The sequence below is a fragment of the Candoia aspera genome, chromosome 13 (assembly GCF_035149785.1).
Source record: "Candoia aspera isolate rCanAsp1 chromosome 13, rCanAsp1.hap2, whole genome shotgun sequence".
Lineage (NCBI taxonomy): Eukaryota > Metazoa > Chordata > Lepidosauria > Squamata > Boidae > Candoia > Candoia aspera.
Genome location: NC_086165.1, coordinates 13,088,785 through 13,109,085, shown reverse-complemented (window position 1 = coordinate 13,109,085; position 20,301 = coordinate 13,088,785). Strand labels below are relative to the sequence as shown.

General features: G+C 41.8%; 1 protein-coding gene across 1 annotated transcript; it reads right to left on the bottom strand.

Moving 5' to 3' along the window:
* Positions 1 to 1,676: 1,676 nt before the first annotated feature.
* Positions 1,677 to 16,415, bottom strand: HAPLN3 (hyaluronan and proteoglycan link protein 3). The gene is made up of 6 exons (XM_063314193.1): positions 16,309 to 16,415; positions 15,413 to 15,524; positions 5,891 to 6,039; positions 5,102 to 5,470; positions 3,372 to 3,674; positions 1,677 to 2,323 (listed from the first exon to the last, which is right to left on the bottom strand). Exons 2-6 carry the CDS (start codon positions 15,463 to 15,465, stop codon positions 2,043 to 2,045), a joined length of 1,155 nt encoding a protein of 384 aa, XP_063170263.1. The 5' UTR covers positions 15,466 to 15,524; positions 16,309 to 16,415; the 3' UTR covers positions 1,677 to 2,042.
* Positions 16,416 to 20,301: the final 3,886 nt, after the last annotated feature.

Below are 20,301 nucleotides of genomic sequence, written 5' to 3'. Positions count from 1 at the left end.
TGTTTCACAGCAGGGTGGCAGAAATCAAACTCCATTTCATAAGATTCCTGAAATCACAACAGTGCTACTGTCCAAGTGAAACTGGAGAAGTAAATGTAAAGCATGCCGTGGCAGTAGGTGGGGAGAAGGTAGTTGAGGGCTTATGACCAAAGTTTAATGGCAAAGCTAGCAGAAAAGTAAGCAGGGAAGAGACAAAGGAACAATTCTCTAATAGGCCCAATGCTGTCATACAAAACAGCAAGGGGATCAACACCATTTGGGCTTCAACGTGGTAATGTCCTGCCGCAGTCTTAGGCTGGCTTTAATTATGAGAAGAGTGAAACCACCTCTGCAAATGATTTTGGCTCTTTACATAAAGAGAGTGTTTAATCTGATTTCAGTATTTAAGTGGAGTGTTTCAATCTGTGCTGTAAACAGCAGAGACTTTTCATTAGTCATCGGCGCCCCTATGAATGCAGCTCATTCAACGCTCCTTCCATCAGCCTTCCAGTCTTTCCTGTGGCCCCTCCACACCCCCACAACATTTTCTTCCTGCCCCCTGCCCAGTGCATCTCACTTTTCAACACTTCCTTTCCATTCTGCCCCAAACTGCTCAGGATTAATCTCGGTATCTCACTACCTCCTCAATGCTATTTCTATTCTGGAGAATCTGGTAGAAAAAGGACTTCTAGAACAAGTTTATGGTTGGTTGTTGACAGCTTCTGCAATCAGGATGGAGCATGGCACTGACATCCAAGTTATTTCTTTGTGTGGTTTCCTTCAAAGTTTTATTAGCAGAGGTCCCAGACACCCCATCTTTAGACACCACAAGACAATGTTCAAGACACACTTGACAATACAAAGGCACGGAAGCAAAAGCTCCCCAAAACAATGGTTTGTTTGCAGTGTCCTAACAGAGTTTCGCTTGTTCTGCATACAAAAAGTGACAAAACAAGACAATATGGCTTAGTGAGATGTGTTAATCCAGGCCCAGATTTGCCCACCCTTTACAGCAAGCTGAACATCAGATTGCAAATGACAAAAGCTCTATTCCTTGATTTCTCCTCAGACTGGTCTAATTCTTAAAATCAAATTTAGAAGAGGTATCTATGTATGTGTGTGCAAAGATAGAAACTTGGATTCATGCATTACTCTAAGCCATAGTTTAACTATGGTATACTAAATGGTTGGGTTTGCACAACGATCTATGCCAAAACCAAACAAAGTACAATATAGCAGAGCCTCTTGTGTGAGCCCAGTCATTCCACTTTCTTCACTTTACAAAAAGATGGGAGTGGGAGATGAATTGGTGCCATCACAGGCACTACCCAATATGCATATGGGTCCAGTTCAGCATTAAACAGAAGGAATTGTATTTTCCCCAGTTCATGACGACAGCCTGAAGAACAGGAGAAGGGATACTGAGAAACAGCCCCCTCTGCATCCATTTTTGCCCTGAGATTCTTGCCAACAAGTCAGAAGGCAAACAACCCTTATTTCTGATCCTTAGAAGCCTATTAAGTAATAATGTAGTCCCTTACCATACAGTGTCCTGAGCCATCAAAATAGCCAGTTCACTTTGAAAGTTGTAAATATTGGATCACTTAAGATGAGATCATATGCTACTAAGAGTCGGGAACGTCACACTGGACTAGGAATTCCTTTCCCAAGACAGTGATTATAACAGCTGCCTTCAGATGGCTTCCTAATCTCCTTGAGAGATGTCGGCAGGAGCCCATTCCAAAAGACATCATAACCAGATGAACAAGCCAACTCTTCTCATGTGCACCATCCCAAGTTAAGCTCAGGTCTTCCAGCTACATGATTACACAGGCAACATAGCTGGAAGCTCATAGGTTCAGCACCAAGGCAACTCAATTTCCATATCGCAGCTCGTGCAGCATTTTCTGTTTCATTACAAAAGTGTTTTTAAAAAACCCACAGAAGAAAACACAAACTTGAAAACATACAGTTAAAACAGACCCCCAGAGACTGGCCCTTTAAATAATAAACTCTAAGTGGTGATAAAAAGGACACTGTCCACTGATGAAGGAAGCTTTTCCTTAGCTCATCTTGTAACAGTAGACTCCAAATTTCCCGGTTTGGGGAAAGCCAAAGCTTCGGACCCCTGGTTCTGGTGGGCCACAGTTGGGTCGGGGAGAAGTGATGGGGTAGCGCACACTGCCATCCGCCAGCCACCCAGCATCACAACGGTCCAAGTCCAGGAACTTCCAGGCTGAATAAAGCTGACCCACCTTGGCAATTTCAGCCTGGTCATCCTGGCATGCTTGCTTGGCCTCTTCTAAGGTGAACTTCTGATTGTGAGCCAGATAGTAGACAGTCCCTATTCAGGTGGGCAAAGAATATTTTATTGATATTTATATATTTTTTAGAAATCTAACATAAAAAGAAATCAGAATTGCTAAAAAGGAAGAGAATGAATGTATTGCAACTGGCTAGCTTTGCGTACCATGCTAACTCATCAGTTATTATAGTCCAAAGAGCCAAATGTGGGCTAACATAGTTTAGGCTAACCATGATTTGTTAAACAAGCCAGAGGGGCACAGATGAGATATAATGCTAAGCCATAAACAATGGTTTATTGTTCATTGGATGAGGTCCTACATTTCACTAACCCAAAGTTTAGAATGAAAAGCAAGTGATATGCAAGTTGCACCACTGTGGAAGAGTGTCCTCTTATCTGTATGAGATGACAGCTTTTAATAGAATATTGGCTGGGGGTGATGGGAATTGTAGTACAACACATATCAAGGGCACTCACTAAGTAATGGAAGATTAATGTATCACCAGAACATGATAAAACAAAAGCAAAATTGTAATGGAGATTGATTTCAACTCAAACTAGAGCCAGACAAAATATGTAAAGGGATGGCTTATTCGAAGTTTTAAAGAGGGAACCAACCACACCTCCCTATAGAGGCAGTTTCATACCTTAGCTGTTGCATTAGAAAAAGAACCTATCTTATATTTGTATCTGAAAGTGAGATCTCTCTCATGTTGAGCTACAAAACACAACTCAATGGAAGAATTTTTTTTTAATAAAAAAGATATCAGATTCCATCCCTGACCTCTTTAGCTAAGAAAAACTCCTGTCTACAATGACTCAATGGTCTGCCTTTGAAGATAGATCCCTATGTTCCCATCAACCAGTCCAGCCCATAGTCTAGTTTGAATCTGAATTAACTGCCGTTTCCAAACCACCTTCAAAGGCAGACTGATGTACAGGACATGCTAGTAGCCAGTCCCAGATGATATCAGAACATGGACATCAGTTGTGGTCCAGAAAGAGAAAAGATCCCCCAGCCTGCTACCTCTTTCTCAATACACCTCCCTGTAAAAATAGTCACTGCCCCAAAGATAACTGCACTCACCTTTCAGAGCAGAAGAAAAACAAAAGACATCAAAGTGATGGAGGTTCTTATGACGCTCTCCATAGCTTCTGATACCAGGGGCTAAGTGATTCCCACCACAGGGCTCCCGGGGTAATGTGATGGGGTACTGGACTGTGCCATCAGTCAGCCAGCCAGCATTGCACCAGTCTAAGCCTTCCATCCAGGACTTGAAGAGCTGGTCAAAGGAGGCTATCACTGCATCCTGATCTTCACAGCTCTTCTTGGCTTCATGGAAGTTAAGCTTATAGCGTCCATGGGGAGGCTGATACGGAAAGACAACTCCTGGATTGGGAAAAGCGGATGAAGAAAAATAGAAAGACCACTGAATGTATGCATTTGGTACTGGATAATCCAACATTCAAATAAAAAAAGTGGAGGGCCATATTGATCTCTGGAATTGGAGGAGTGAATCAAACCCAACTTAGATGATCTTAGTGTGGGGAGAGATAAAGTAAAACAGAGGTGGGCAACCTGTGGCAATCTAGACACTGTTGAACTAGCATCCCTCCCCACTAGCCATACTGAATGAAGCAGCTGGAAATTTTAGTTCAGCAACAACCAGACAGCCAAATGTTGCCTGGTTTAAAAAAAAATACCCGGATTGAAGGCCACATATCTTCTTTCTGCCCACTTTGCAAATGTAGGATCTGGACTATAGCAAAGCAATCACACAATAGGCTGCTTACATCAAAATGATACCAATTTTATTCTTACATAGCATTTTATCTTTGGGTTCATAGTCCATAGGAAGGTTAATTTTGAAAAAAATGACGGACTTCTGGTGACATCTGGTGGCCAGAAAGAGGAAGAAACTCTAGTTACCTGGTCACTTACTGAAGTAAATACTATCTATCTATCTATCTATCTATCTATCTATCTATCTATCTATCTATCTATCTATCTATCTATTTCTGCTGACCTTACTAAGCTTCCAAATAAAATAGCAAAGTACCTTCTTGCTAGTCAGAAGCTAATCCAACACTTTAAATATCTCATTCTTGCATTCATATCTTCATTCCATATACATGCTAACTTTTAAAAACCTCACACAAATTTGTATGCATTTTTGCACCTCTTTCTCAAAGAATACACATTTCACCTTGCAGTTTTGTCTAGTGTGCATAGCTTTCCCATATATTATGCCTTTTAATCTTTTCTTCAAGAATGTGTCCATCTTTGTGCAATGTTACCCTAATACAAATACGATGTTGGGGCATCTAGTTCTGTGGCTTTGTTGTACTTTTTCCATTTATTTTTGCATCTGTATCCCAATTAATCCCAGCTCCTGCACACCAAGCAGTTCGAAAACATGCAAATGTGAGTAGATCAATAGGTACCGCTTCGGCGGGAAGGTAACGGCGTTCCGAGTCGTCATGCTGGCCACATGACCCGGAAGTGTCTATGACAACGCCGGCTCCAAGGCTTAGAAACGGAGATGAGCACCGCCCCCTAGAGTCGGACTCGACTGGACTTTACGTCAAGGGAAACCTTTACCTTTACCCCAATTTTTACCCTGAAAGCTCAAGATGCCATACATGGGTATTGCCCTCCATTTTGTCCCTACAATAACTTGGTGAGAGAAAATGTATCTGCCTCTCAACATCATCTAGAAGCTCTGTGGTCAACTGGGTCCCCCCAGTTCAAGGCCAATTTCTTAACCACTTCATTACACCTCACTTTTTTGGTCACAACAGTTACACCCTACTCACCTTGCAGTTCTAGATCCACGGTCCCACTCTCGTCTTCCAGACCATCAATTACTTCACAGCGGTACTTCCCGGCATCGTGTAAGCGCAAGTCATTGATCACCAAGGATGCTTCATCAGCAGATTCCTGCTGCAGATGAGTCCGTCCACGGAACTCACCAAAGCTGCGGTGCTTTGGCCCAGATGCCACCAACACATCTCGCTCTTTAGTGTTGTCCTCCCGCAGCTTGGACCATTTGATGCGGATCCTGCGTGGGGCATTCAGTTTAGGTGCATAGTGATAATGGCAGGGCAGCGTAACGTTGGCACCACGGTGGGTAAAGATGGCATCATCGGATGTCTCAACCATCAGTCGAACACCATTGAGCAGAGCTGAGAAAGGAAGAAACAAAGGTCAGATGTCAGACAGCACACCTCAAAATACCGCTTGCCCAGGAACAACAGTGGGAGAGGAGTCTGTCTCCAGCTCCTGGTTGCGACACCCCAAAGCCAAACAAAAGGCTGGACTATGATGGACCTTGGACTGATTCAGCAGAGCTATATTTACAATTTAATGTAATTTACAAACAACTGCAATGGTGTAAGATATGCACGTTTCTTGCCAGGTCAAACGGTTTTCTGACCTAGTTATCTATAAATCAAATCAAAGTTAAACAGAAAACTGTGAAAGCTCAACCACAGTTTTTATTTGTCTCCTGTAAACTCTCACTTTAGAATCCTGATTTATCTATAGATTTTAAGTAAATCAACTACCCATCAGGCCAGATACTAATTTCCCTGTCCAAACTCTACCTCCTCCATCTCCTTTATCATTCATGACTCGGTCATAGTAGAAGCCATTGTAGAAAGGAAGGGAGCCATGGCTACTCCCAGTCTGTAGCAGCATCACCACCAGGGGGAAGAACATCATTTGTGGAAGATTCTGGAACCGGAATGAAAACCTGTCAATCAAAAGAGTGAGGGTAGAAACCATCCAGATTAATATAGAGTCTTACCACATTGCCTCAGCAGGTGGCAGCATCAACCTGACCTTGGCTGATCCCCCAAAGCTAAGCAAGATAGGCCCATGGCATGGGACAGAAACACAAAAATAGTTAAGTCAGAGCACTCCTTCTCTTAGTGGTCCTGCCCTCAGGAAAGAGAATTGGGCATGGTTTGCTCAGTAAAACGTCAGACTAAAATAGGACTACATTTCAAGAGAAGACTAGCAGTCAACAGTTTCTTTGTATTGATGATTGGCTTCCTCCTAACAGAGAAGGAATCCATTTGGTTGCAAAGGTCAAAAACATCACTACTGCACATTTAAGAACTAGTCTATGCATATGTGTATGTGTATAGGTGTGTGTGTTGTGTGTGTGTGTATATATGTTTCTGTGTATATACAAACATACATCTCAACTAGTTGCAACAGCAAAACAAGTAGACAAGATGAGAGATTACTGGTTTTTCAATAGGTTACCTGCCATTGTTCTCACACAACAATGCATAAACTGTCAACTTTAGACACATCAGGATGGGATAGAAAATACCCCCCAAAGATGCAATCCACATCATCCTGGTTGCTTCTTTGATGTTGTTGGCTAAACTGGGACATTGCAAAGGCAACAAGCCACTTCTGTACCGCAGTCAAGAAACCTGCACAGACGCATCCATGAAGTCATCATGAGTTAGCTCAACTCAAGAACCTTCTTACTCTATTATAATACAATTAAAAAGAAATGTTGGGGGAGATGCCTCATGATACCTGGAAATAAGTAAATGCATCCAATAAAGTAATAAGCTAATTCATTTCTTTGTTTGGGAGGTTGGGGTTGGGCTATTTGGTTACAAACTATGGCAATAGTGTTAGTTACCTCTTCATAGTATGGCAAAGTAAGCTCAACTGGAAAGATGAAAAAACATCCACAAAGAAGGCAGTACCAAAATATCTGCCAAGAAAGTGCCGAACTCAAGAACATTTTTACGCTACTACATGGTTTCCCAACCTGGGTTCCGTGGCACCCTAGGGTTCTGCAAGAGGTCACTAGGGGTCGCTGGGAGATCATAATAAAACATTATTTCAAATTTGGACAACTTCACATTAAAGAGGTAACTTTCTTTATTTTCAGTTTAAGAACCCTGTTAATGCATATATATAGGCCTACCCATGAAACAAATACAGTAATTTTGTAACTCCGGCCTATATTTGAGCCTGAATATGCAGGGGTTCCCTGAGGTCTGAAAAATATTTCAAGGATTCCTCCAGGGTCAAAAGGTTGAGAAAGGCTGGTCTACTAGCTATGCCGGAGGATGTTGTTTTCTCAGAGCAGCCTATCAAAACTGAATTGAATCCTGTTCAATCCAATCCAAAATCCAACTGAATTTATACTGAATTTTTACTATACTGAGACATTTCAAGGAAAAGAAATGTCTCAGTACAAATAGGATTTTTTTTTCAACCTCCCTCTTAAGGACTCAAGTTTATCCATGCTCTTCCTTCCCACCTCCAAATTTCTCCCTGGCTTCCAGACCTCAGATAACACTTGGACATTTTATATATGTTAGAAACTCACATCCTGTTTGGGAAGAAGGGTTGGGTGGTTGGTTTGTATTTATAAACTGACATTTATTTGCATCCAGAGAAAGATATGCATCTCCTGAAAAAATTGTTCAAAGGATGGAACATGATGGCCCCTTCCAATGTCATGACTTTATGAAATCATCCTTTTATTTCTGGAAGGTTATTTCTCTTCCACCTGAATTCACTGATTCCCCAATAAACCACTTTTCATAGTTTTTCTTTGGTGTGTTTAATCTTTTTTTTTTAATTGAGATGATTCAAGTGTCCTCAAGAACATAACTAACAGAAGTCTACAGCTAAAGGATAATGATTCCGTCAAGCTGAGCTCAATTTCTGGTGACTATACAAGGATGGCCAGTTCCTTGGCAGCAGTGCTGAAGTGGCTTATTATTTCCTTCTTCAAGGAAGTTTTAGTGACTTTTCCATCTAGCCTATAATTCTGGAATTTCCTGGTGGCGTCTCCTCCAAGTGATCCCACCTAGCCTTTTTATGATCATCCAAGGTCAGCTATGTGATGTTACCTAATTGGGCAAAAGTATAACATGCTGCACTAAATAAATAGATGTGAAGTATAAACACTTGGAATGCTTTTATGGCTTTCCAAATGCCATACAACATTTTAATTCCGAAGTTTCAGGATCTTTTGTTTTTAATGCTGGGGAAACTACATCTTAATATATCTTTTTTGTTTTGTACCCTTTGAATCTCAAACATTTTATGATTATTTTTGTACTCTTATGTTGTTGGCTGCCTTGGGCTCCCTTAGCCTAGAAAAGTATAAATACTATGTTGTGTGCCTTAGAGAACAGATTTACATATATTACCTGGGTCAAGGACAGCTTAAAGCTGAGAACCCTAAGTGGCTGGCAGCACAATACCTTAAAAAAAGCAAAACATTCCTCTAACTGGAGCTCAACTGTTGTTATGTAGACACATCCATGGAAATGTGGGGGGGCAACCATATGGAAGTGATTTGCAATTGTCTTCTTCCAGAATTTCTTTCTTCCCAGTGTAGCCTTACAACCCACAGATTTCCTGAAGAAGTTCCCATCCCACTATTAGCCACCCCTAATCCTGCTCTGTTTCTAAGCCTGCTCCAGATCAAGCAGCTGCTTCTACCTCCTGAGACAGAAACAGATTAAATAATGTGAAAGAAATCAAATTAAATGTTGGGGACCACCCACTTTTTGAAGGGTGGTCCCTAGCACGCTACCTAAAGGCCAAATGTGGCTGTCAGCCTCAAAAATAGTGTACATCCTCAAATGCAAGTCAGCTATGGTGAAGCACCTGCAAGTCCAATTATTTTGCAGTGAAGAGTTACGTGTGCCTCGCGCCCCTTAAAAAAATTAATTTGATGGAGAAGTGCTTCACCATGACTTCATAGTATCTTAGAGATGGTGCAGCTCATTAAAGTAACATGAACGTGTCTTGATTTCTCCTCCAATGCAAGGAAGGATCTCTCTCTTTTTTATAGTGCAAAATTATTGCAAGTTGCCTTGCATGGTAGATTGAATCTCAAAATACCATTCCTTCCTGCCAACAGAGGGCACTTTGTACCCATCACTAGCATCTCCCTGTGCCCTTTCTGCTCAGACATTTGACTTTTTGGCCTCCTGGCTAGGCAAAGATTGAACCTCCTTCGAAACTTGCCACCTCCCTGTCTGCACCAAAGGAGCAGCTCTATAAAGAGGATTTCCCCCCCCTCACCCTCTTTTCTTACCAAAGGCCTCAAATGGCCTTTCTCATCCTTGCCACACATTGCAGAAATTCACACACTTGGCTTCTTGCTCATGGAGGCCAATAATGACTGCCTTTCTCACCCCTGTGAACTTTGGAAAGATGCAAAAAGCAGTCATTATGCTAACTGCAAGCTCATATGCCAAATTACAGCAGAGTTATAGCCAAAATATCACAGAATGCTTATTGTTGGGAGCGGGTGGCAGAAAACCGGGAGGATGGAAGGGCAGGTATCAGAAAACAATGTCACTAGCTGGCTGATGCCTTCAGTAGGAGCACTCCAAACTGCAGTATTCTGTAGGTCCCATTTATCAATATTCTGGAGTCAGGGGACAGGATACCCTGATCAACTGTGCTCTATCCTGGTTTGCTTAACAGTCATTTCTTGAATAAGCCACATCTGAGTGGGTTGATGCACAGGCAGAGCCTTGGCCAGGGTTGAACAACCCACAGTTACTGAATTTGCACATGTTAAGTCCAAACCAAACCAACCACATAATGGCATTGTGCAATGTGTGAACCCAGCCACATTTATTTAAATGCAAAATGCCTGGAGTTAAGTCCATGTGTGCCTCAGCTAAGGGTAATTATCCTTATTACAACTGAGATGTGCTGGAGACATATTTCACTTTTACACCACAAGTATCTCCAACTGAAACACAGTAAGAATTGCTTGCTTGTGTAAGCAACCCACCTGCCCATATTTCTGAGCTAACAGCTCAGTCCTCTACAAGTTAAGCACTGCTGACTCCAGTGCACTCTCATGGAACTGAGCCCTGGGCTGCTGCTTAACTGAACATCTACAGTATATTTAGGTACACAAATCCTCTTGAGCCTATCAGATTTAGGATTTCAACCAAACCTCTGTTTATTTAGTTCCTGGAATGGAAGACACAAGGTAAGGTGTGCAAGCCATGGAAAGCGATCCTCCTATCCATGATGCTGTAGAAACAAAGATCCATCCTTTATCAAGGGCAGGATGAAATAAGGTCCCTTCCAGCTCTATCATTTTAAATTCAGAACAGTAACTCATGCAGCAGAGGACAGGCAGCCCCATCTATGGCATTAGTGAATGGGGGCAAAATACACCTTCTGTGATGGAATATGATGGTGACCTTGGAAGCCGGGGGAGGAGATGCTGCCTAGGAAATGATCAGAGAGAAAGGAGCTCACAACACAGTAACAGCCAGAGAAAAAAACTTAGGAAGGACCCACCCTGACCACTCAGATGGTAAATAGGGAGGGCGGGAGATTTGTACTTTCAGACTTGCAAGATTGATGTCAGCCCTCCCAGGTAAACCAGACAGGAAACACAATGAGATGAGCTAATTCTACTTTATTGTAAGGCTACATTAACAGAATCTAGCAAGTCTGAAAGTACAAATCTCCTGCCATCCCCATTTACTGCCTAACCAGTTAAGGCAGGTCCTTCCTAAGTTGCTTTCTCTGGCCGTTACTCTGTTGTGGGCTCCTTTCTCTTTTATCGGATCATTCCCGAGGTGGCATCTCTTCCCCTGTTTTCCAAGGTCACCCTCATATTCCATCACACCTTCATTTTGACATTTAAATCATGCTAGTCTTCTACTGCATTTATTACATTTATAGCCCATCTCTCTTCCAGAAATTCAAGGTTGTGCTTGTACTCTCCCCCCCACAACATTTTACCCTCACAACAACCTTAAGAGATCAATTAGACTCAGGGTCTGACTGACCCAAGGTCAGCCTGAGATTATGCATATGCACATATATTATGCACACATCCCGTACATGGTTTATTAGAGCTTTGAATCTGCACCTCCTCATTTCTAGTCCAATATTCTAAACCCAGCTCTTAAAAAGAAACAACCAATTAAAGTAAAGAGGCAATATGCAAGCAAATAGATATTTCTGGGAGGATTTCCAAGCAATATGTGCTACAGAGTGACCAATCAGTCTTGTCCAAGAATTAGCTAGCATCCATGTTCTTAAAGCAGAACTAAGCTGAAAGTGAAATTCTTCATATTAAGCAATTATGTACGGTATCTCAGATTTGCTCATGAGCATAATGAGAAAGGGGCATATTTGCCCTAAATGGTTGGCTCTTGCCAGCTGGAGTTATACAGGCTTTCAGAATGATTCAGAAGTGCTTTGGACCTCAAGTGAGCTACTGCTATTCATTAAAGCAGACCAACTTCCTTGCAATTGTGAAAAACTATAGTGCGGCTTTATGAGTTGATTCCCTAAAGCAAGGAGTTTTTTCCCAGTCCTCGCTTCAGTCTAAATGTAGAAGAGCAAAGTCCTGTGCTTACACGAGACCCAAACTCTTCTTCAGAATATGCAGCATGCATAGCCCTATTGTCAGGTTAGAATGGCCTCATTTTAACTCAAAGTAACCATATAGTCTGCTGTTTTCATCTCAGTCATTCCTTCCTTTGCTGACTCTTGAGATATGCCCCTACTTCTCCATCACTACCTCATTTTTCTTGTGCAAACTGCCAGCACAAAAGCATCCTTAGAGTGACAGGAACACTCATATTATGGGAAACTGCCTTATTTATCAAGCAGGCAAACAGCTGCCTTAATTTAGGCTTGCCTCTTTGAACAGTAGCTGTTCTTAAATTTCTTGTCCCAAGCTGCAGATTCTTTTACAACTGGGACATAAGACGGAGAAGTGGATGGGATCAGGATGAAAAGTCATTTTAAGTAAATGGACTTAATATTACAAATTGGGGGATTCTAGGGAAGTTGTCCATGGTCTTGGTCAGAGCTGTACTTCTTGTCTTCTAACCAGAACCATTGGCTCTGGAATGGCCCTTTAGAACACAGCAGGTTACATAATCTTTTGTGCTGCAAACCGCATCTTCCCTTCCCCCAAATCTTTTATTTCTCTCAAAATTTTCCATTATAAATTGTGATTAGAGTCTTTGGAAGGACTTTTATTTTAAAAACACCAGCCCAATGCCTCTTCAAAGTTCCATCATTATTTATCATATAATAATAGCATGGACAGGGTAAATTACATGTTGCCATTCTTCTTAGATTTCCCACGGAGAGGAAAAATCAAAGACATCCCTGTATGTTCTACCACTTTCAAAAAACAAAGTTAACTTACAGGAATGATGAAATAAAACAGAAGGGGGCAGGGGGCACCTTTAAAAGACTGCCCAAACTATCAAACCAGGACTTAACATAAGAATTATATATGCTGCATACAGTCCAAACAAGATAATCCTTTTATCGTGGAGGTGGGGGAGTAAAATGTTTAACTTGCTTCTTTTGCTATCAGTTTTTACTTATTCATTGTACCCAATTCAGGGGTCACAAGAGGATTCATTCAGGTTTTTAACAGCCAAGTGTAGGTTAACTTAGAGGTGAGTCCCATAAATTTCAAGGAGCTTCTTTGCAGGACATAGTTAATCTTGCTTGATCTATAAAATCTAAGCAGGACTGGACTTAGTACTTGCAGTGGAAGCCATCAAGGAATCCCAAGGCTGTAAGTTAAAATAACATCCCTGAAGCCCTGACAACTATCTTTCATATTGTTGCCAAGAAAACTCCATGAACATCTCAACAAAGTCACCAGGAATGCAGCTTGATTCAAATGAAACTTTATGTTCCTTAGCCTAGTTTGTCTAGCAGCACCTGGCCAACCTTGGTTTGTCTAAGAAGCTAAGCAGGATGGATCCTGGTTAGCACTTGGAGTTCACCAAAGAATCCCATGGCTGTAGGCTAGACTGGAATGTTTAAAAAAATGTCAATAGGTAACAAAAGCAGAAACTTACGAAGGTCAAGAGAACTACATGGACATGTGCACCATAGGAGGAGATAGTGGATCTGGTAACAATTTGACCTGCAGCTCATGAATACTTATTTGTTGGTTGGAAAAGGTGCTGTCAGATTCCTTTTGGCTTATGGACATGCCCATGAAACTGCCAGGAGTCAAGTTAGACTCAAGGAAAGCTTTACCTTCTTTCTGGACTAAATATTGCAGCCTAAGACAGGGATGAATATTTTTGAGAGACTTCTGGGTAATTTTGCTGGAGATAAACAAGAGTTTCCAATCCCTGAGATTGGGCATGATTCTTCTTCCATTTGCCACTAAACAACTTTAGTGTTTGGAAAAATTGTGTAAAGAGTGTCCATTCAAATCTGGCAGTAAAAATAAATTCCTAGATTGAGTACATCTTCTAGATAGTCTAGTTCTTCAAACCAGGCTTGTTAACTTCCAGAGCTATTAACTTGCATAGGGAAACACTCAGGGTTCTATATAAAAACAAAGCAGATCCCATAATGCTGATGTTAATTATAATCCTGACCAAACTTACTTGGAAATAAGCCTTAGTGAAAAGTATAGGACTTACTAAGGAGTCAGTTGTTATCCATTATGGATAACAGAATGCATTTTAACAAAATTAGCACACCATTAAGCGAACTGAGTTGGGAACTCAAGTTAGTTGCTGGCATTCCAAAGTCAGTTTCTGTTCTGATGAGGCAAGGGGCAAAAGTGATCAATTACAAAAATAAATAAAAGCTATCACAAGAACAGGAATCACTTGCATAAACAACAGAACTAGAAGAATTCCTTCATGCCTCTTCAGTTGGGATCCATTAGTTCTAGCCTGATATTAAAAGGGTCGCCAAAGTAGCAGAAATATATGGCCAAAATTAAGACATGGGCCCCCAAATGCATACTTGAGTCAAAGATGAGTCTTGAATTTCCAGAAGTTGAGGCATACTGCATCTCAAAATAGTTTCCCTAGCATCATTAATAGGTGGTGCCAAGTCAGAATGGAATTCTGGAGAGAAATCAAACACTTCCCTCAGCTGATGATGGCTTAATTAGTTCACAATATATTTATCTACTGCCTTTCTTTATCAAGAGGAAGCTGATAGCATTTCTTCCAACTAACAACTTTTATTAAAAGGCACAAGCTTTCGTGAACTACAGCTCACTTCATCGGATCCATATAGTCAGCCAGAAAAGGTGCTACAGACTCCACCTGTTTGTTTCATTGTTGTTGATCGATTAATATGGGTTTCCTCCTACACTGTCTTTCCTTATAGGATTGAACAAAGCTGCATCATAATCTTGGCTGGTTTAGGCTTTAGGTGTGAAAATGGGAGAGTTCCCATTTCTGACGTGAAAGATGAAATTTTTCACAAAAAGGCTTTGGCATAAAGAAACAAAACAAGACACTTGATGTGAAGCAGCTTTTAAGACATTAGCATTTCCGGGTTATCAACTCATCCCAAAACTCACCTTGAAAGAACAAGGGCTGTAATCCAACACACGCTTACATGAGAGCGGGGGAAAAAAATCTGTGAGCTCAGTGGGACGTGTTTCCAAGTATAAATATAAATGCAGAGCTGCTCTCATAGATTCCATCAGGAGACAGACAGTGCAAAACATCCAGCCATGTGTTTGCTTAGTTCATCCCAACCCATAGACCAAATGGAAAGAGTTCATCACATCAGTCTAGTCACACAATGCATAGAATTCCCCAGTACGAAGTGAAGGCATGATTTATTGCAGATACCTAATCAGCAGTAGGTAACTGTTAACGGTTCAAATAATCATGCAATTTCAATAATCTTGTTAACTCTTGGGTGGCAGTCTGACAGTGAGTCCCAGGTTTCCATCCTACCAGACTACGATCAACAGATTATTCCTTCCAGTTCTCCCTTCTAGGAAAATGGTTGTTATTTACATTGTGTTTGGCAAGTTTTGCTCACCCCCATTCCTTCAATTCAAATTTATCCTGGGCACATTTGGGGATGTTGTAATGGAACACCAATTATATGCCTGCTTACGCTTTCATATCAGCACTTCTCTGTCTGCTGTGCTTAGATAGATCTCCATCCTCCTGTTCCTTTCCTATTCTCAGATAGTAGCCCAGGTAATTTCATACTTATACATGTTTGCTCAGTCTTAATACCCTTTATTAAGATGTAACTGGCCACTGAGGGCAAAGGGATGTTCCCAACAACGCAACATCATCAGACCATACATTTCAGTTCTTTTTGGCAGCAGGGCCCACCTTGACAATATGAGAGGCATCTCCACGCTTGCAGATGTTGTTGGTCCAGTCATTTTGTTCTTAAGATCAAAGCGTCGTTTGGATGGATTTCAAAACAGGCTGATGCTTCCGACTGCTCTCCAACACAAGGGTGAAAAAGATAAAATAAAATCAACTTTCCAGGTCGCACAGGGCAATTTCAGTACTATATACCAATAAGATGCAGACAAGATGTTCCAACGTGTCTTTTCCCCATCTTCCCCCTCCCAGTGAGGTCCTCTGCTTGTTGGATTTAGAAAAGAGATTTACAGGTCTGCAATACTCAGCACCTTTAATTGCCTCTCTGGCTTCAGTCCAGCCATGCACAAGGGTTGTGTTCCCACAAGGTGCAGAATTAACAAATTAATATATTTCCTGGGTTGCACAATACATTGAACAATACCCTGACCAAACCAGCTGAGTTCACACAACCAACTAAGCCAAGGGAGGATGGTTGGGGAAACAAATCCTGAGATAAACCCTCACCAAGTGAAGTCTCTGTGCATACAACTGCTACCTAATTCGGGGTGTGCGATGTAAGCCCAGCCCATATGGGCTTGACAATATGAGCGGCATCTCCACGCTTGCAGACATCGTTGGTCCAGCCGTTTTGCTCTTAAGATCAAGGCGTCGTTTGGATATATATCCCCATCACCCCAGAAAATCCTCACCCTCCGCCTAATACCTACGGAACAGGTTCTCTGGCTAACCGCTGGCCCACAAAGGTGCTTAAAATTGCGCGGATGCGTGTTCGTGCGTCCCGCACTCCGGTCCTGCCTCCTCCCGGTGGGATGAAACGCAGCGGAGAGAAGAGGAGAAAAACGGGGAGGGAGAAAGAGGGCTCTTCCTTCAACTTCTTCTCCGAACCTCCTACTTACGGAGCGAGGGGGCATAACCAGCGCAGCGTCCTCAACAGACTGCAAGCCGCAGCAGCAGCCGAGAGCTGAAACCTCCCTCCGCGGTGGACAAGAACAACTGAGCCGCCTGCAACTTTAGCGAAGTGGGTTGTAGATCCGCGGGGCGGGGCGGCGGGGATCCAAAAGGAAACCGCGGCAGGACCAACCCCTTAAAGGAACACGCGCGCCGCCCCCACTCCCGAGCCGCGCTTCTGGGCCGGGGACCCCGGGAAGGAGCGAGGAGGTCTCCGTTCGGCTTGCTTTCTGTTTTTTCCTCGGGTTGCGCCTGTGATTTTCGGTAGCCTCCGTCTCGTCTGAAAGTTTGGAAAGGGCCCACGAGGCAGGGTCAGAGTTAGCCTTTTCTAGTTCTTATTCAGGTCTTGGCTTCAGAGCTAGCCTTTCTTATTTATGTCTTGGTTTCTGGGCTCTCAGTGCCTGTCCGCTGCTTCTGGTTAGATAAATTCCAAAGAAATTTTTTGTGACAGCTACTGCAATAGTTTGCAAGGGTGACTGCAAAATGTAACCAGTGTTGTGGTGGTTGTGGTTATTATATTATATTTTATATTAATTATATTATATTATTTATTTCATCAGTGTGCTACAGCTGTTTGTCCTGCAGAAGAAGAATGGAAATAGAAGCTTGGATGAAAAGGCACAATATTTTTCTCCTTCAAGCATGCATGTGTGAGGTTATTATCTAACCCTGATCTATAACAAGATCTGATCTTAATTGTTCACCTTCATTCATAACCACAAGGGAAAAATACTCCATTGAAGGGGAAAATGGGTGAGCAAAGGCTTATGCATATTAAAAAAATCCATGATCAGCCTTCCATTATGTTGAAAATACCACATTAGCTCTGGCAGTTAACATACTGGTCGTTAAGCTTGAAATGTGCATACCAAAAATGGATAAATGACATCCAATTTTCTACCCATTTTCTGGGTTATTCTTGGTTTTCTTAATCAATTTACACTAAAATGTATTATTGAGCTACCAATCCAACCAAGAAAGATGGCCTGAGGTTTTGCATATACTTGCTTCTTGGGTTCTAGCCATGGTTAAAAGCCACATGTTTTGGATCACAGTTCCTAGTATCTACAGTTTTTGGTAATACTGTTTGCCAACCTGGTTATGCTCGATAATGGGAATTACAGTCTGCTCAGTCTGAGTTATTGAAGGTTATCTTAAAGCCATTGCCACAATATTCTTACTCAACTAGCGTCTATGTTTGTGTATAGCAGTGTTTCTCAACCTTGGCAACTTTAAGACGCGTGGACTTCAACTGTTGAAATCCACATGCCTTGAAGTTGCCAAGGCTGAGAAACACTGGTGTATAGTATCAGAACAGGCAAGTGGTAGGGTTTGTTTTTTTTTAAAGGCATGACATCTTCTTTTGCTGCTGCTCAAGCATTTTTCAATGGACTTCTTATCCTTAATTACCACAGAGTATTTAGAATTGTACAAAGACTGGAAAGAACCAGATTCAAGTTCCCATTCATTCCAGGAAGTTTGTTTAGTGAGTCTGTGTTAGTCATTATCTGTCAGGCAGTCTCCCTTACTTCAGAGTTGTGAAGATGACTAGGTGGATAACTGTGCCTGGGCCCTGGAGCAAAAGAAAAAAAGTGAGGTGTAAATAAGCAATAAAAATGATGACATTAGTAGCTGCTGTCTGAAGTCCACATACAAGGCAGCTCTTCCAAGCAGTATGCTTCATTGCGTTATGGCACTTACACCTAAGGGAATGGATGCTGGATAAAAGCATCCATTCCCTTGGGTGTAAGAGTGCAATAAGAATTTACTGAGAGAGTAAATTCCTTTGGGTGTGTCTGATTCTGGGCAATTATACTGAAGCTTGCACTGTGTAAACCCCTTTCTTTAGATGTTCTTCAACTTCTGAGACCATTGGTAGCAAGTAGAACAATAAGGAACCAAGAGTTGGTCCATTGCATCTCTCCATTTCCAAAAGGGCTTTCCCACTTAAATCCTGAATGTTAATCTTCTTTAACAGCATGAGAACAGAGCCTATTGAAATGATGGCCCCCTTGTAAAGCATTCAGGAGGGATGAACTCTTGTCTGAGTTATCTTCTGCCTCATCAATCATCCCTTTAGATGCCTGATCTGATGATGGCCACAGTAGCTTTCCACTCATGTGCCCAAGGGTGTTTTTTTTTTTTCCAGGTCTTGTGACCACATCACTCTGAACCATAATTCCATTCTCATTTGTTCTGGCTCTGAATATTTATTCTCATCAATTGTGTGCCTTCCACTTCACCACAACTAGTATGAAATTTGAATGTAACCTATTCTTTCCAAGCTTGCATACCAACAACATTATTCATGTGCTTCTGCCAATAAGCCGATCAACTGTGATCAAAGGACCTGTCAATCAATCCTTTAACAATCCAAAGCACCCACCTGATCTAAAATAGCTTTAATACAGTGTTTTCAAACTTGGCAACCTACAGGGGTGTGGACTTCATGCTGGCTGGGGAATTCTGGGAGTTTAAGTCTACACATCTGAAGGATGCCAAGCTTGAGAAATACTGCTTTGGTACAATTTTTGGTAATATTATTTGTCACCCTGACAAGCAATTGTGGGAGGGCTGAAAGGAAATTAATGCAAGGGAAGGCTACACAAATCTGCAGGAAAATTTTGCAATTTGCAGGGCTGTGATTCCCATTTCCCAGCAGCCCCTCAACCACATTGTTTTCTGGAATATTTGGAGCCCCACCAATTCCCCACCTCCATTCTGTATCTACCAAGCATGCTCTCTCCTACTTTTGGTCTTCTCACCTTGGTTTTCTCCCCTACGTTTTATGTGTGAGGAACATGTGGGTTTTCCCTACTCTAACTTTTTTTTAAATTCTTCTGTGTGAAAATGGTGCCATTTGGGCTGCCTAAGCATGCATTTGACCCCTTCCCCCCATCAAGAAGAGAAAAATAAAGGCAAAACAAAGACAGCACATATCATATGATTGGTTTGGGCTTTGTGTGATGTGTGAATGCAGCCATCATGATCTGTAAATCATGCTTTATAGCACAATGTGTGGTACATTCAACTAATCATAGTGAAATGCCTACATGGCATAGGACTTGATTATTTGAGGGACCACGTGTCTACCATAGTATCTGCCCAGCTGATTTGATCTTGCATGGTTGGCACACTCCAAGTTCCTTCAGTTAAACAGTGTCATCTATCAGGACCTCAAAAGCACCCCTTCTCTCTAGCAGCACCTGCCCTCTGGAAAGGGATTCCCCTCAAGGTCTGGATGGTGTTTGGAAGGGCCCTGAAGATGTGACTCTTTGCCCAAGCATTTGCCAAGGGAGAAGGAGACCCCTTGCTTCATTCTATCCAGTCAGTCATTCTTGCCATCTTTTATCTTTTATGCTTCCTTTTAATTGGTTTTATGTAATTTCTTTGTTGTGATTGTTGTGAGCCAGCCAGAGACATTGGGAGTCAAGTGGCATACAAGTTTAATAATTAATTAATTAATTAATTAATCAAATGGTTGAGATATATTCAATTACTGACAGTTAAGCAAAACAGGGCTTGAAGTAATTTATGAACATAAGCAGTGGATTATCAGAAAAAATTCCAGATTATTGTTTATATCAGTCTGTGCTGATACCATCTAGGGCAATTTTTGTGATTTTACTTTTGCTGCTTGGAAAGCTGACTTAATCAGGACAGTAGCTACAAAAAAAGCTTAGCTTAGTCTGCTAAATTGGAACTCTTGGAGTAAGAAGATAACCAATATCTGATCTCAAGCTAGCTCCCCACAGATGTGTTAAGATTGGATGGTGGGAACTTTAGCCTAATACATCTGTAAGAAGCCAGACTGGGGGAGATGGCTGCAGTTTCTTTTGCCTCCCAGGCACAAATTCCTCACTTCTGCCTGTCACTGCTGGCTGCTGGATTGTTGCACCAAAAGGAATTGGAAAATTGTGTGCACTGTGACCCATTGGCCT

Bases quoted from the DNA above. Each gene is read 5' to 3' on its own strand.
- HAPLN3 (XM_063314193.1), bottom strand. From the start codon at position 15,465: ATGACTGGACCAACAACATCTGCAAGCGTGGAGATGCCTCTCATATTG. The intron at 5,471-5,890 runs GTAGAGTTTGGA...TTCCTTTCTCAG, and splicing joins TGATAAAGGAGATGGAGGAG to CTCTGCTCAATGGTGTTCGA. The intron at 2,324-3,371 runs GTGAGTGCAGTT...CCACCTGAATAG, and splicing joins TTTTTCTTCTGCTCTGAAAG to GGACTGTCTACTATCTGGCT.